Source organism: Hyla sarda, chromosome 7 (genome assembly GCF_029499605.1).
Source record: "Hyla sarda isolate aHylSar1 chromosome 7, aHylSar1.hap1, whole genome shotgun sequence".
In the NCBI taxonomy this organism is placed as follows: domain Eukaryota; kingdom Metazoa; phylum Chordata; class Amphibia; order Anura; family Hylidae; genus Hyla; species Hyla sarda.
The window spans coordinates 152,087,023-152,100,383 of NC_079195.1; the positions used below are offsets into that span (position 1 = coordinate 152,087,023).

A 13,361-nucleotide genomic window follows, 5' to 3' on the forward strand; every position below is an offset into this window, starting at 1 on the left:
AGACCAGTGGAAATCTGTGCTTTGGTTTGATAAGTCCAAATGTGAGATCTTTGGTTCCAACCACCGTGTCTTTGTGCGATGCAGAAAAGGTGAACGGATGGACTCTACATGCCTGGTTCCCACCATGAAGTATGGAGGAGGGGGTGTGATGGTGTGGGGGTGCTTTGCTGGTGAAACTGTTGGGGATTTATTCAAAATTAAAGGCATACTAAACCAGCATGGCTACCACAGCATCTTGCAGGGGCATGCTATTCCATACGGTTTGCGTTTAGTTGGACCATCATTTATTTTTCAGCAGGACATTGACCCCAAACACACCTCCAGGCTGTGTAAGGGCTATTTGACCAAGAAGGAGAGTGATGGGGTGATGCGCCAGATGACCTGGCCTCCACAGTCACCGGACCTGAACCCAATCGAGATGGGTGAGCTAGACCGCAGAATGAAGGCAAAAGGGCCAACAAGTGCTAAGCATCTCTGGGAACTCCTTCAAGACTGTTGAAAGACCATTTCAGGTGACTACCTCTTGAAGCTCATCAAGAGAATGCCAAGAGTGTGCAAAGCAGTAATCAAAGCAAAAGGTGGCTACTTTGAAGAACCAAAATATGACATATTTTCACACTTTTTTGTTATGTCTATAATTCCACATGTGTTAATTCATAGTTTTGATGCCTTCAGTGTGAATCTACAATTTTCACAGTCATGAAAATAAAGAAAACTCTGAATGAGAAGGTGTTTCCAAACTTTTGGTCTGTACTGTATACATCATTCTTGAGAAAGGCTTTATCGATAAGCCGAAACGTCACTGTACACAGATGAGTGAATAAATCACGTTTACTTTCTACATTGGAGTGCCGCTTCCATCTCATTCTTCTCATCACATTGGGAGTTGGTCTGCTCCTGAAGCTGAGCACCCAAACGGATCTTGAATCCTGCAATACGGTGCTGCTCCTCCTTCTCTTTGTTGTATATATATATATATATATATATATATATATATATATACATACATATATATAAAAGTTTTTTAGATGGCTGCACCAAAAATTACATATTACACAACTCCATAGGAAAAATAAATAAAGGGGTCAAAATATGGCAATCCAAATCATTTTAGTTTTTCAACACTTTATGGACAAATGTATTGGGACAAACCTGTAATCATTGAATTCAGGTGTTTTATTTAGTCCCATTGCTACATATGTATAAATCAAGCACCTTCCAATGCAGGCTGCCTATGTGGAAAAAAAAAGGTCACTAAATTCAATAGTGGTACTGTAATTAAATGCCACATAGCAAGTCAGTTTGAAAAATTCTTCTCGCCTAGATCTTTCACTATAAGTCAGTGGTATTATTAACCCCTTAATGACGATGGACGTAAATATACGGTATGGTACTTAATATAAATACTAAATATACAAGGTGGTATTTAATGCACCAGGACGTACATTTACGTCCTATGCATAACCGTGAGCATCGGAGTGATGCTCACGTCATGCGCGGCAGGTCCCGGCTGCTGATAGCAGCCAGGGACCCGCTCATAATGGCGGACATCCGCGATTGCACGGATGTCCGCCATTAACCCTTGAGATGCCGTGATCAATACAGATCACGGCATCTGCAGCATTGCGGTACTTTGAATGGATGATCGGATCGCCCGCAGCACTGCCGCGGCAATCCAATCATCCAGCATGGCAGCCGGAGGGACCTTGCTCCGGCCTTCTCCCGGGGTCTTCTGCTCTGGACTGCGATCGAGCAGACCAGAGCAGAAGATGACCGATAACCCTGATCAGTGCTATGTCCTATACATAGCACTGTACAGTATTAGCAATTGAATGATTGCTATAAATAGTCCCCTATAGGGATTATTTAAGTGTAAAAATAAAAGTAAAAAAAATTAAAGTAAAAAAAATGTGAAAAATCCACCCCCAAAAAATGTAAAAAAAATATTTTATATACATATTTGGTATCGCCGCGTGCGTAAATATCCCAACTATTAAAATAAAATGTTAATGATACCGTATGGTGAACGGCGTGAGCGGAAAAAAAAAGTCCAATATAGCTGCTTTTTTATAACATTTTATTCCAAAAAAATTTATAAAAATTTTTTTTATATAAGCAAATATGGTATCAATAAAAAGTTCAGATCACGGCGCAAAAAATTGCCCTCATACCGCCGCTTATATGGAAAAATGAAAAAGTTATAGGTCTTCAAAACAGGGGGATTTTAAACGTACTAATTTGGTTAAACAGTTTGCGATTTTTTTGTAACCGCAACAGTACTAGAAAAGTATATTATCATGGGTATCGTTTTAATCGTATTGACCCAAAGAATAAAGAACACATGTCATTTTTACTGTAAATTGTACGGCGTGAAAACTAAACCTTCCAAAATTTGCCAAATAGCGTTTTTATTTTTAATTTCCCGACACAAATAGTATTTTTTTGGTTGCGCCATACAGTTTATGGTAAAGTGAGTGATGGCATTACAACAGACAGCTGGTCGCGCAAAAAACAAGCCCTTATACTAGTCTGTGGATGAAAATATAAAAGAGTTATGATTTTTTGAAAGCGAGGAGGAAAAAATGAAAACGTAAAAATAAAATTGTCTGCGTCCTTAAGGCCCAAATGGGCTTCGTCCTTAAGGGGTTAAAAGGTAGAACCAGGGGTCAAGTCCTGGGGAAAAAAAAGTGTAGGAACCCAAGATTTCCTCTCAAGGGCTGGTCCTGCAGAACTCCTGCTAATGGGAATGGGTGGGAAAAGTGCAGGAACTCAGTTCCCACACATTCCTGCAGGACTTCAGTCCAGGGTAGAACAGTTTAGGAACCACAGCAACTATGCTATAAAGTATATACAAAAACAAAAAGTTATTTACAGCTCAGCACTCCATGGTACCAATTATGCACATATCCTATCCGAGGTGCACGAGACGTGTAACACACAGCCGCTCTGTGGTAATCATCAATGGGAAAACAAAACTCCTTATTCGGAGAGAGTCAAGCACTCAGGGTTGGATTAAAACATATCCAGTTGAGCATATCCAGTTGAACATATCCAGGTTAAACCCCCCCCAATGGACGAGGGGGCACTCCCTCTGTCTGGAGAAGAAAAGGTTTAGTCTAAAGGGGCGACACGCCTTCTTTACCGTGAGGACTGTGAATTTATGGAACGGTCTACCTCAGGAACTGGTCACAGTGGGAACGATTAACAGCTTTAAAACAGGGTTAGATACATTCCTGGAACAAAATAACATTAATGCTTATGCAGAATTATAAAACTACATCCCTTTCCCTTATCCCCTTACACCCTTCCCTTCAACCCCCTGGTTGGACTTGATGGACGTATGTCTTTTTTCAACCATACTAACTATGTAACTATGTCCGGTGGACTATACACACAATATTTATAACCTGGTTTTAAATATTGTGTGTACAGTCCACCAGACATTCACCGGACATTTTAAGCTTTTTAAATAAACAGGATATGTTTGAATCCAACCCTGAGTGCTGGACTCTCTCCGGATAAGGAGTTTCGTTTTCCCATCAGCTATAAAGTGTAGACTAAGTAAAGTTACAGAATAGGGCCACTGAGAGCTGAGGTGCATATTGTATGAAAGTCACACACAAAATAACTGGGATCTAAACCAACTTTGGCATTAGAAATCTATATATATTTATTTATATATATATATATATATATATATATATATATATATATATAATCATCGGTAGTTGCAGTCATTTCCAGTCTCACCTCTGCTCCCCCCCCCCCCCCCCCACAATCCTTATCTGTAGTCTATCATCCTATAGCTATACAATTTATGGCCCAACTTAATGTCCATTCTCCACATATGTTATTTTAACCCCTGCATATTTTGTGAGATAGAACGTGTGTTTTCTCTTTGTGAGCTCAGAAATGCTTATGACTTGATAAAGAGAGGAATCCCGAAAGCTTGTCTCTACAAAATCTTGTTAGTCCAATAAAAAAGGTATTACAAGATACTGCAACTACCGATGATTTAGCTTTTTGCATCACTGGACTAATACGGCTACTCCTAACTACTATATATATATATATATATATATATATATATATATATATATATATATATATATAAAACTCAATGTGTGTGTGTGTGTATTCCAGCATCACTTCCAAATGGCTAAATATATTAACATGAAACTTGGTACACATGTTACTTATTTGTCAACAACAAACATAGGATAGGTGATTTAACCCTTACCCACCCCCATTTATGGCTGGAGATATTTCAATAATACCTGGTACACATATTACTTATATGTCAAATAAAAAGATATGATAGTTAAATTAACCCTTACCTACGCCCTTATATGAAAGATGGGTTTTCGTATGCAAGTATATAGGACTTCCAGTACCTTACTCCACAAGCTCCGCTCTGCATCTCCTGGTGAATGTGTCAGTCCGGCTTGCAAGCCACACCCCATCTCCCCAAGACAAGCCCACTGTTTAAGCCCCACCCTTTTATTCTCTACCCTTTTTGTGCATCGGTCTGGCTTTCAAATCACGCCCAGTCCCACAAAGCCGCGTCCCCTTCTACTTTCAGCTTACAATATCTTCATCACCCACCTGAGGACAGCATATGAGGACGGGACATGAGGACGGGACATGAGGAAGGGACATGAGGATGGGACTTTAGGACGGGACTTGAGGACGGGATATGAGGACAGGATAGGAGGACGGGATATGAGGTCGAGATAGGAGGACAGGATGGGAGGTCAGAATATGAGGTTGAGATAGAAGGACAGGAAATGAGGACAGAATATGAGGTCAGGATATGAGAACGGGATATGAGGTTGAGATATGAGGATGGGATATGGGGACAGGATATGGGGTTGGATATGACAACAATATATGAGGATGGTATATGAAGTCAAAAGCTTCCTCCTTTGTTTATTTTCCTCCCCAACAAGGATTAAGAAGGAAAAACCGGGCAGCTCCAGGTATTTAGCTAGTATGTCATACAAATCACTGTTCTTTTTCTGGCAATCTAACAGATGAGTCTGGGTATGGTAAATTCCGGGAGAATGTTATTTGGCTGACTGCATTGTCCCAGTTGTACAGTTTGGTGGGGAGAGACAATACTATGGGGTTCATTATTGGGGTTCGAATAGTCCCCGATAGTTTCAGTGAAAACATATAAAGTCATTGTGGACAACTATATGCTCCAAACACGGTGGAAAAAATTGAGGAAAGGCCCTTTCATGTCCAGCAGGACATCGCATGCCGGTGTGGTTTTGCCCACATGCAATGATCACAATGAGTTATACTTTTGAGACAATGGTAGCAGAAGGGGAGAATCGCAAATGAGGTAAGGTATTATGTTTTCTCTTCCCGAATAACTCCTTTAATGCCTATTGGTTTAGAATGAGATGTTCTAAATGTTCCCCAATAGTTTTGTCCATACAGTATATATCCTCATCCAATTTTTTATAGGATAAGTACACATCAGCATTGGTGATCTCACTTTATTTACTTTTATTCAAAGCTGATACAGCTAGGATTCTGGGTCAAGATTCCAATTTATTGGCTAGACTTGTGCAGTGGTGTGAAGCCAAGGACCATGTTGGAGTACGAGGAGAAGCAAATCGGCTTTTGGCATCTCTCTTGCGACACAGCAAGTCTCAAGTAGGAAATAAACTTATTAAAAAGACACTTAAAAGAGAGTAGTATTCCAGCCATTAATATATTTTACAAGATAGGTGATACGTTTCAGATCTGTGAGGTCCTTTCACAGAAATCCCCACAGGATTATAAGAACGGGGTGCCCATCACAAACCTGCAAAATAACCTCAATGGATTAGAGTTGCATTGAACTAAGTCACTGCTCCATATAACTCCTCAAAGGGGTACTCCGGAGGAAAACTTTTTTTTTTTTTTAAATCAACTGGTGCCAGAAAGTTAAACAGATTTGTAAATCACTTCTATTAAAAAATCGTAATCCTTCAAGTACTTATTAGCTGCTAAATGCTACACAGGAAATTATTTTCTTTTTGGAACACAGTGCTCTTTGCTGACATCATGACCACAGTGCTCTCTGCTGACATCTCTGTCCATTTTAGCAACTGTCCAGAGCAGTATATTTTTGCTATGGGTATTTTCTCCTACTCTGAACAGTTCTTAAAATGGACAGAGATGTCAGCAGAGAGCAATGTGTTCCAAAAAGAAAATAATTTTCTTCTGTAGTATTCAGCAGCTAATAAGTACTGGAAGGATTTAGATTTTTTAATAGAATTTACAGATTTACAAATCTGTCTAACTTTCTGCCACCAGTTGATTAAAAAAAAAATAAAGTACCCGGTTTAAATCTTTGGATGAATTCTAGCAATCTGTGGGGATCCCGGTGATTTCATGCCAATATAATATTTATCATAGATTAAATAGATTATACATTTCAATGACTGGAATACCCCTTCAATGAAAGCTAATTCCAACAAGTACTACTGGCTCACGATAAATGTTTGAATGCCCATGATATTCTTTTAGCAGAATTACATAATTTCTAAAACTTTATAACTAGCTTAATTTAATAAAGTAAAACATTCTCCAAAATTAAGATTGACTCATGAAAGCATATAGGAAATCTGGTGCATTTGTTGTCAATTAAGAGTTATGTTTTTTAAAGAGGTACTCCACCCTTAGACATCTTATCCCCTATCCAAAGGATAGGAGATAAGATGTCTGATCGTGGGGGTCCCGCCGCTGGGGACCCACGCAATATATAACAACCGTCACGCCCGCCCATAGACTTACATTGAAGGGGCGGGACGTGACGTCACACGGGGGCGGAGTCGTCACATCACAATCTTCCGTCCCCGTGGTCGGGAGCCAGACCCTCCAGCGCTTCCAGAGCAGTAACAGGTGGGTGCAGCGTGCTATATTGCGGGGGTCCCCAGCAGCGGGACCCCCGCGATCAGACATCTTATCCCCTATCCTTTGGAAAGGGGATAAGATGTCTAGGGGTGGAGTACTCCTTTAATATTTGGTTTCCCTAGACAGCTACAGTTTTAATGACAGTTTTTTTTCCTATTGAACTAAATTAGATGAAGATCCGCATTTTATGATGGTTGTACAGTGTTTTATAACAAATTGGCAGCACTTGTACATGTCAGTGTCAGAATAGGGCTCTTTGAGCCACCAGAGAAAATTATTCTAGGGGACCACCCATCCACTTTTAGTTGTATCATATTCATTATTGGTTATATATCCTATAACAGGTTGTGTCTGTAAAATAGATCATTAGAATTAGACTCTAATAGCAAGTGCTTGACTCCAAAGTAAGCTCCATACTGGGTTGGCATAATATTCATTTTTAAATATTGGTCTCACCTTTGGTAACACTTTTGAGGTAACACTCAATGGAGGATTCTATGCAGGGCATTTTCCAAGGCATCTTGACTCTGCAGGGCATAGTCGTAGGTCTATAGAGTCAGTAATGCAACAGACTTAGGTTAAACCTAATCTACGGCTTTTCCTGTGAGGAAATGGTCATGCTAACAGCATTAGTCACATTTCTGTCTGAATTGCCAATAATTCTATTGTTGACAATTCTTAGGCTATGTTCCCACTCTGTTTGTTTTTTTTGGCTGTATTTTCAGCTAAAAGATACGTCCGTCCAACATGCATAAATAAACAAAAAAAAAATCTTTTTTATCAGTGAATATCTGTGAATTTATGGAACAGTCTATCTCACAACAGCAACAGTTAAAAATCTTCAAAACAGGATTAGGTACATTCCTAGAACAAAATGACATAAATGCTTATGCAGAAATATAAAATCACATCCCTTCAATTACTTGGTTGAACTTGATGGACGGATGACTTATTTCAACCATACTAACTATTTACTGTCTTTAAAAAAAACTGCTGTGTGTCATGCAAAAATGGCTGTTTCTTTAACCGTTAGATGACTGAGCATGCTTCATACCATATTAAATCCAAGATACTATCAGCAGCCAGGACATATTGCTAATGCTGGGCATCGGTGAACTCATTGTGTGTTTGCGGGGTCAGTATCTGCCACTGTGTCATTCGATCTTCTTTCTGCTTCTGCAGGATAGAGAAGCAAAACACCGATAACACTGTCCAATGCAGTGTTCAGTGTTTGCAATCTAGAGATTGCAAGGAATAGTCCCCAATGAGGACATAAAAATTATGGAAAAATATTAAAATGTTAATAAATGTGAACAAGCCCCACCCCTAAGAAAAGTTGAAATCGCCATCCTTTTACCATGTTTTCAATAATGTAAACAAGAAAAAAAAACATATGTGGTGATGCTGTGTGTAGAATGTTTTTTTTTATCTATTAATATAACATTAATAACACTGCACAGTGAATGGCATGAATGGGAAAAGAGATAAAAGTGTAAAAGTCTAGAATTGCTGTTTTTTTGTCCGCTTTTATATCACAGAAGAAGTCACATCAAAACAAAGACAGTACCAACAAAAACTACAGATCACGGTGCAAAATATGAGCCTTCATGCAGACCCTTATACAGAAAAATTTAAGTGTTATAGGGGTCATAAAAGGACAATTTTAAGCATACTCATTTTCTTACAAAAAGGTAGATATTTTTTAAACTAGTAAAATAAAACGAAACCTGAGCTTTTTACAATTGGGTGTTATTGTAATCGTATTGACCTAAATGATAAAGATAAGCAATTTTAACCATAAAGTACACTGCTTTAAAACCTATAACCCCAAAATTTGCTACATTTTGCCCACAAATATATATTTTTTTGCTTTACTATAGATTTTGTGGTAAAATTACTGATGTCATTAAAAAGCACAATTAGTTATACATAAAACTCATTTGTAGGTGAAAAATTGAAAGATTATGGCAAGCAAAAGGCAAGAAGGAAAAAATTAAAACACAAAAATGAAAAATTGCTGTCTTCTCTAGGGGGTTTAAATTTGGTAATACTAACCAAACAAAAAGGCTGCATATTCAACTTAATCATTTGGCCCATTTGGCCCTTTTACTGTTGAACAATGGTTAAATTACAAAAAAACAAAAAACAACTATGTTTGAACATAGCCTTACTGAAATCCTGTGAGATTTCAGAATCAATAATAATAGAGGAGTGATGCACAACATATCAGAAGCTCCGTGTAGATCTGCATATGTGCTATGGACAAATATCACAAAGATAAGACTTGTTTATGACCTTTTACCGAGGCTCCACAATATGAAACATTTCTCTTATTATGTACAGGATGTAGTCAAGGCTATTCAAAAGGCCAAAGGTGTGAAGCATCTGGTATCCATGACAACTAGTGAGCACGCCATTATGCAAAATGAAGCCCTTATCGCATTAGCCATTGCATCTGCCATCAATCTTGGTAAAGTAAAATGTTGCAATTAACAGGTGTGAATTACATGCAGAAAATAAACCCATTATATATGATGGGCAGAGAACATTGTATATTGAAGCAAGAAGACTTGACATTCATTATATTGGTTAGTGATTCATAGACAGCTCAGGAATGTATTACGTATACACTGATGGTAATAAGATTCATAATTATTAAATGCACTGTTATATTATTTAATGTAGAATAGTTGTGGGTGCAGGAGTAGGAATCCCAATCCTTTACCTAATATGTAGATAAAACTTTGCACACCATTGTTGAGTTGAATCAAGGTAGCTTTATTTGCAATCCCAAAATGTTATTTAATGACATTTCGGTCCACACTGGACCTTCATCAGACCTAAGAATTACATGAACATAAATGAAAATAAGAAAAAAAATGTCTAATAACGTAAAAGTTAAGGAAAATTTACAGGGACTGATGGAAATTATAAGTACCACTAATATGAATGAAAATAAACATGTGAGATAAAGATAGAAATGCTGTCTATGGACAACTATATATCAAGTATAAAAAGGATATATGCTCAAAATACAGGGAATCATAAGAAATCGTAAACATAGGTAGGTATAAAACCATATAACAGCCTATTGAAACACATCCAAGCAAAAGATAAGGAAGTAGATAGAGATAAGGACATCATATCTAGTAAAATATAACAAGCCAAGGTATAATATACTAAATAGGGAAGCATACATTTATTTAGAAATGTAATACACTTACGTACAGGTATGGAATAAATGAGTTTGTAACAACATTGCAGAGCGGATATGCAGAATGGAAATGATAGAAACTGATAGGAACTCACCGGATTGTTGCGGAGGTATAAGCATAGAAAACGGCATGTAGCCATGTAAAGGAGTATCTGGAGAAGCGGCCTGTAGTCGCTTGAAGCATGTGGGGTATTGGAGTAAAGCCGCATTATATGTGATAAGGAAGTGATGTCACTTCCGGTTTCGATGTGGCCACAGCTAGCGGTCAGATAGGGCAAAGGGGCACAGATAAAAGGTGGTAATAGGCTTCCTGATGCAGGATATGTCAGGGGAATATAGGTAAATACTGTGAAATAGTTATCTGAATGTCAGGTAGCGCAAACATCGATCCGGGACGAGGACAGGAAGTGCGGCGGTCACGTGATACAGTCCGTGGAACGCAGCGTGCAGAATAAATGAAATGAAAAAAGGGATGGAAATAGTAATAGGTATAGTATAGTGAGAAAAAAAAGAAAGTGAGGGAGAAAAATGGATAAAAGGATACATTAGATAGAATGGGTTAATAGAGAAGGAGACTAGATCAATGGGTGAAAAAATGTGTATATCTGAAATGAAAGGCTAATTAACAGAAGGGTATGGAAGCTATAGAGGACAGAGAGTAGAAAACTCAGGAAAAGGGGAAACAAAGGAGAAGTACATATAAGAGGGTATATAGGAGAAAGCAGTAAGGAAAAAGGACAAAAGAAAATAAAATGGCAGAAAAAAGGAGAGAGGTTCACTGATAGAAAAAAAAGATTATATAGAAGAAAAAAAATGAAAATAAGAATAAAGGAAACAATGATTGTCAACAACCAGAGTGTAGACGGAGGTGGTGGAAAAAAAGGAACCAATAATTGAATAATTGAACCCCCCGCAGCATTGGTCCGGATTTAGCTTCCTTATCGTATCTAGCGATAGGAAAAGAGAAACATATCATCAACATGTTAAAATAAACGGAAATAAAGGCACTTTACATATTGGTAATGTCATATTCCCTATTAAGTCCACGCGGTTCCAATGTAGTTTGTGAATCCAAAATGCCTCTCTTAATTTTTATCATTTCCCTCTATTGCCCTTTCCTGTTCTAGTGAATATGTTCCAAAACTTGGAATCTGAGTTGAGCCGGGGTATGGTTATGTGAGTCAAAATGATAGGGGAACCGGTAAGAGTAAATTTTTTCTTCTAATGGTAGATTTATACTGCGAGATACGATTCCGTATCTTCTGCGTGGTTTCCCCAACATATACCAAACTGCATGGACATTTCAGGAGATAGACAACATAGTTAGGATCACAGGTAAAAAAAAAAACCTTCAATGTGATTGACTGTCCGGATCTGGGGTGATATGTATGGTCACCCTTCAGAATGTTGTTACACTGTATACAATGTAAACACAGGAAGGTTCCATTCTTTTTGGGTCTTAATAGTTTTTGGTCTTCTGAAGCAAGGCATGAAAGGGGACTTAAATTCGTCCACAGTGGGAAGTGCCCTATGGAGTAATGGCCAATGTTTTTTAATTATGCCATATACTTTGTACGCAAAGGGATGATATGAATGTACAAAAGGTATACAGGCTGTGTGACTGTGTGGTCTGGGTTCTGGGTTGTTTGGCTTTAGTAAGAACTTGCTCAGGGTAACCTCATGCTCTAAATTTGGATGACATTTCTTCAATGTGTTGTGTCTGAACCGTAGGATCGCTGACTATGCGTCTGGCTCTGAGGAATTGAGATATGGGAAGTGACACTATTGTGGCTTTGGGATGGTAACTGGTATACAAGAGTAAATTGTTGCAGTCTGTTGGTTTAGTGTATAGTTGTTAGGAGGGGTCTAGAGTTAATGTCCTGGTGAAATGTTTATAAAGTTGACAGTGGTTCCCTTCAGATACAAATAATGTTTGTCTGGAATAATGAATTGGGATACACAAATTGTGACTCAAACCAGGCTATATAGGAATTGTCATAGGGGGGTGCCACATTTGACCCCATGGCTGTCCCTTGAATCTGTAAAAAAAAACTGTCTTGGAATAGAAAGTAATTATTGTGTAGGACCAATTCTAGAATGTCAATACAGAAATCGATGGTACCTGCTGCAAAGCCAGAGTCAATAGGTGTTTAACAGCATGGAGGCCCTTCTTGTGTAATAGAGATGTGTATAATAGATGTGTATAGATAGATGTGTATAGGCTGTTTACATCAAAAGTAATAAGGATGGTGTCTGAAGGAATATGGGAAATGTTGCGAATCAGTTGAAGAAAAGCTGAGGTATCTAATAAAAAGGATGGTGTTGATTTGACCAGAGTTGTTAGGATTTTCTCGAGAATTATGGATATCGGGGAAAGTATGGATTCTGTTGAGGCCACTATGGGTCGACCTGGAGGATGCTGCAGATTCTTGTGTATTTTCGGGAGTGTGTAGAGAACAGGGGTAATCGGATGTTCCTTGAGAAAGGAACGTATGAGTCTTAGAATCGATAATACCAAGTTCCAGGTATTGATTGATACATCTGCGAAATTTCTGTTCGATTACTCTCACCGTGTCGGATTCTAGTTTTTTGTATACATTGGTGTCATTTAATTTGAATGTATTTCATGAAGATAATCAGTGGTATCCTGTACCACTATAGCTCCACCTTTATCAGCTTGTTTAATAACAATCAATCTATCTTTTTGTAGATCACCCAGGGCCCGTGCCTCGCCTGTGGAGAAATTGTTGGAGTAGTGTAATGTACCTTTTGCAATTTCCTTACGAAGAGACATGATGTCTCTTTTGATAAACTCAATAAATGTCTCTACATCAGTTGGTCCCCGTGGGGTGTGAAGCTACTCGGGACTTTTACACCAAGTGTTAGTGCTAATGGGTGTTAGTGTAGTGGCCTGCAAGGAGGCAGTAGGAATTTTATCACTGAAGAAAGCTTTCCGTCTAATATTCCTAAAGAATCTATGTAAGTCCAAATCTAATTGGAAAATATCAAATTTGTATGTAGGACAAAATGACAATCCCCCTTGTAGAAGCTGTATTTGTGTAGGATTCAAAGACTTGGAGGAAATATTTACATCACTTCCTTACCACATATAATGCAGCTTTACTTCAATACCCCACATGCTTCCAGCGACTACAGGTCGCTTCTCCAGACACCCCTTTACACGGCTACATGCCGATTTCTATGCTTATACCTCCACAGCAATCCGGTGAGTTCCTAT

The 13,361-nt window shown here is 38.4% G+C and overlaps 1 protein-coding gene across 2 annotated transcripts in view; it reads left to right on the plus strand.

Moving 5' to 3' along the window:
- The window catches only part of LOC130282579 (rap1 GTPase-GDP dissociation stimulator 1-A-like), a 475,415-nt gene that overhangs the window by 382,399 nt on the left and 79,655 nt on the right, over positions 1 to 13,361 (plus strand). The window contains exons 11-12 of one of the 2 annotated variants that reach the window (XM_056530939.1): positions 5,525 to 5,664; positions 9,253 to 9,379. The exons of the other annotated variant lie outside the window; for it this stretch is intronic. Coding sequence (XP_056386914.1) covers positions 5,525 to 5,664; positions 9,253 to 9,379 — 267 coding nt within the window. The remainder of the gene's footprint in view (positions 1 to 5,524; positions 5,665 to 9,252; positions 9,380 to 13,361) is intronic. 2 annotated transcript variants of the gene reach the window in all.